The sequence below is a fragment of the Aureococcus anophagefferens genome (genome assembly GCF_000186865.1).
Source record: "Aureococcus anophagefferens unplaced genomic scaffold AURANscaffold_3, whole genome shotgun sequence".
Classification (NCBI taxonomy): domain Eukaryota; class Pelagophyceae; order Pelagomonadales; family Pelagomonadaceae; genus Aureococcus; species Aureococcus anophagefferens.
Window position 1 is genome coordinate 1449052 of NW_008705563.1, and position 2050 is coordinate 1451101.

The window sequence follows — 2050 nt, forward strand, 5'->3', positions numbered from 1 at the left end:
ATCAACCACGGCAAGGATCGTGTCCTTTCACCTCGCCAACCTTGAACGGTATCCCACGTCGAGTTTGCGCCAGCCCCGACGACGCCACAGATGAAGAAACGCCACGGGCGCATCGCAGCTGTTCAAGGGCGCGGACCGCGACGCCGCGACCCCATCCGAAGGTGCGGGCAGAGTGGAGGCCGCGGCCCCGACGGTGGCAAAGCTGCGGCGTCGCGGGAGCGGTGGGCCAGGCTCCTGGAGGAGCGTTCATGAATGCAGCAGCACGTCGGCAAGTATCTTTTTTCACGTCGGCATGTATCTTTTTTTCAAGTTTCATCCCATTCTCCATCTTCGCGTGCGCCTACATCGTCGTCGGCGTGCACTCCAGGTCCCCCCGTCGACGCGCTGCAGGCGCACGTTTCTGCGGCTCGCCATGCGATTCCTGTTTGTCTTCATCGCCGTGCTCTCGGCCTGCGCCGGGGCAAGCGCCGCGCCGTCCGGCACCGCCTCGCTGATGCAGCTCTTCGAGAACTTGAAGCGCATCTGCTTCGGCCAGGCGCCGCCCGTCTTCGCGCCGAAGGCGCCCGCCGAGGCACCGCCCGCCGAGGGCCTCGGGTCGCCGGGCCTCGGCGAGCGGTCCGCGTTCCCGTCCGGCGACGAGCCCGACGCGGCGACGCCGCCGCACCAACCCAATGGGACGGCCTGCCCGAGGTACGTTTTGATCTCTCAGCAGCGGAGTGGCTCGAGGTTCTTCCTGGAGAAGATCAACGCGCACCCCGAGATCAGCTTCGCGAGCGAAATTTTTCGGATTAAGGACGTCGGCGGCGGCGTCCGCTCGTCCGCTCGTCTCATCCCGGCCCGCGACCGTAGCGCGAGCGCAGGTCGGCGGCGTCCTGGACAGCTGGGAGCGCATGGAGGCGGTCATGGAAAGCGAGTACCGCAGCCTCTGCGCCGGGGCACAGGTCGCCGTGGGCTTCAAGTGGATGTCGAGCAGCCAGCGTCCGCGCCTCGTCCGGGGGCTCTAAACGTCGTTTTGGGTAGGACGAACCAAGGCCACAGCATGCACCACGCGCGCATCGTCGAGTACCTGTCGCCGCCCCGGCGTCCATGGTCCGACCGCGCCGCGCCTCCCGACCATCCGCGCGGCACTCCCCGGGCGCTCCCCGGCCGTCGCGGCCGCGCGCGCGCGCTCCAAAAAAGCATCCGGTCGGTTCGTCAGAGCATCCGCCCTCGTCCAGCCGCACGGGCACCACCATTCTCTACCTCTTCCGCCGGAACCTCCTTCGCCGCGAGATTAGCAACGTGGCGAACGAGCAGCTCGAGGACGCCCGAGCGCACCCGAAGACGGAGGCCGAGCTCGCCTCCGCGCGCGGGAACGTGACGCTCGGCGAGGGCTCGGAGCTCGTCTCAGAGATGGTCAAAAAGCTCGAGGAGCGCGCTACGGCCGTCGGCTACTACGCGGGCATCCCGTCGCTGTTCCTCGCCTACGAGGACCTCGTCCCCGACTCGAGCGACGCGGAGGCGCGGTGGGCCGCGGTCTTCGAGTTCCTGCACGCGAGTTCGAACGCGACGATGTCGATGCCGGAGTCGCCGCTGCTCGCCATTCACCAGACGCGCGCGATCCTCAGCGGGGTCGACAACGCCGCGGCCGTCCGGGACACGATGCGGTCCGTCTGCTCGACGGAGGTCAGCTTCGGAGGCGCGTGCGAGGAGGTCCTCGCCGGAGCCGCCACCACTCCCGACGACGCCATGCGGCCCCTCCTCGAGCGCTACGCGGAAGCGAACGCGGCGCTCTCGGCCTACGAGGACGGACGCCCGTACGTCGCCCGCGTTTTGCGGCTGATATCGACGGACAGCCCCACGCTGCTCCCGACCTACTCGCCGACTGGGTGGTACACGCCGACTTACCTCCCGACGACGTTGGACCCGACGATGATGCCCACGTCCGAGCCGACATACGAGCCCACCGCGTACCCGTCGTCCGCGCCGACGACGGGCGTGCCGACGAGCGTGCCCGTGCCGGAGCCGACCAGGTCCTCCAACGACGTCTGCGAAGATAGCACCTCGGGTA

The 2050-nt window shown here is 68.5% G+C and overlaps 1 protein-coding gene across 1 annotated transcript in view; it reads right to left on the reverse strand.

Annotated features, from left to right (window-relative positions):
* Positions 1 to 1883: 1883 nt before the first annotated feature.
* AURANDRAFT_61730 (hypothetical protein) overlaps positions 1884 to 2050 on the reverse strand; it is a gene marked incomplete at both ends in the record, with an annotated part of 1889 nt that continues 1722 nt past the window's right edge. Inside the window, one exon of the mRNA XM_009035721.1 lies at positions 1884 to 2027. Within this exon, the coding sequence (XP_009033969.1) occupies positions 1884 to 2027 (144 nt within the window). The remainder of the gene's footprint in view (positions 2028 to 2050) is intronic.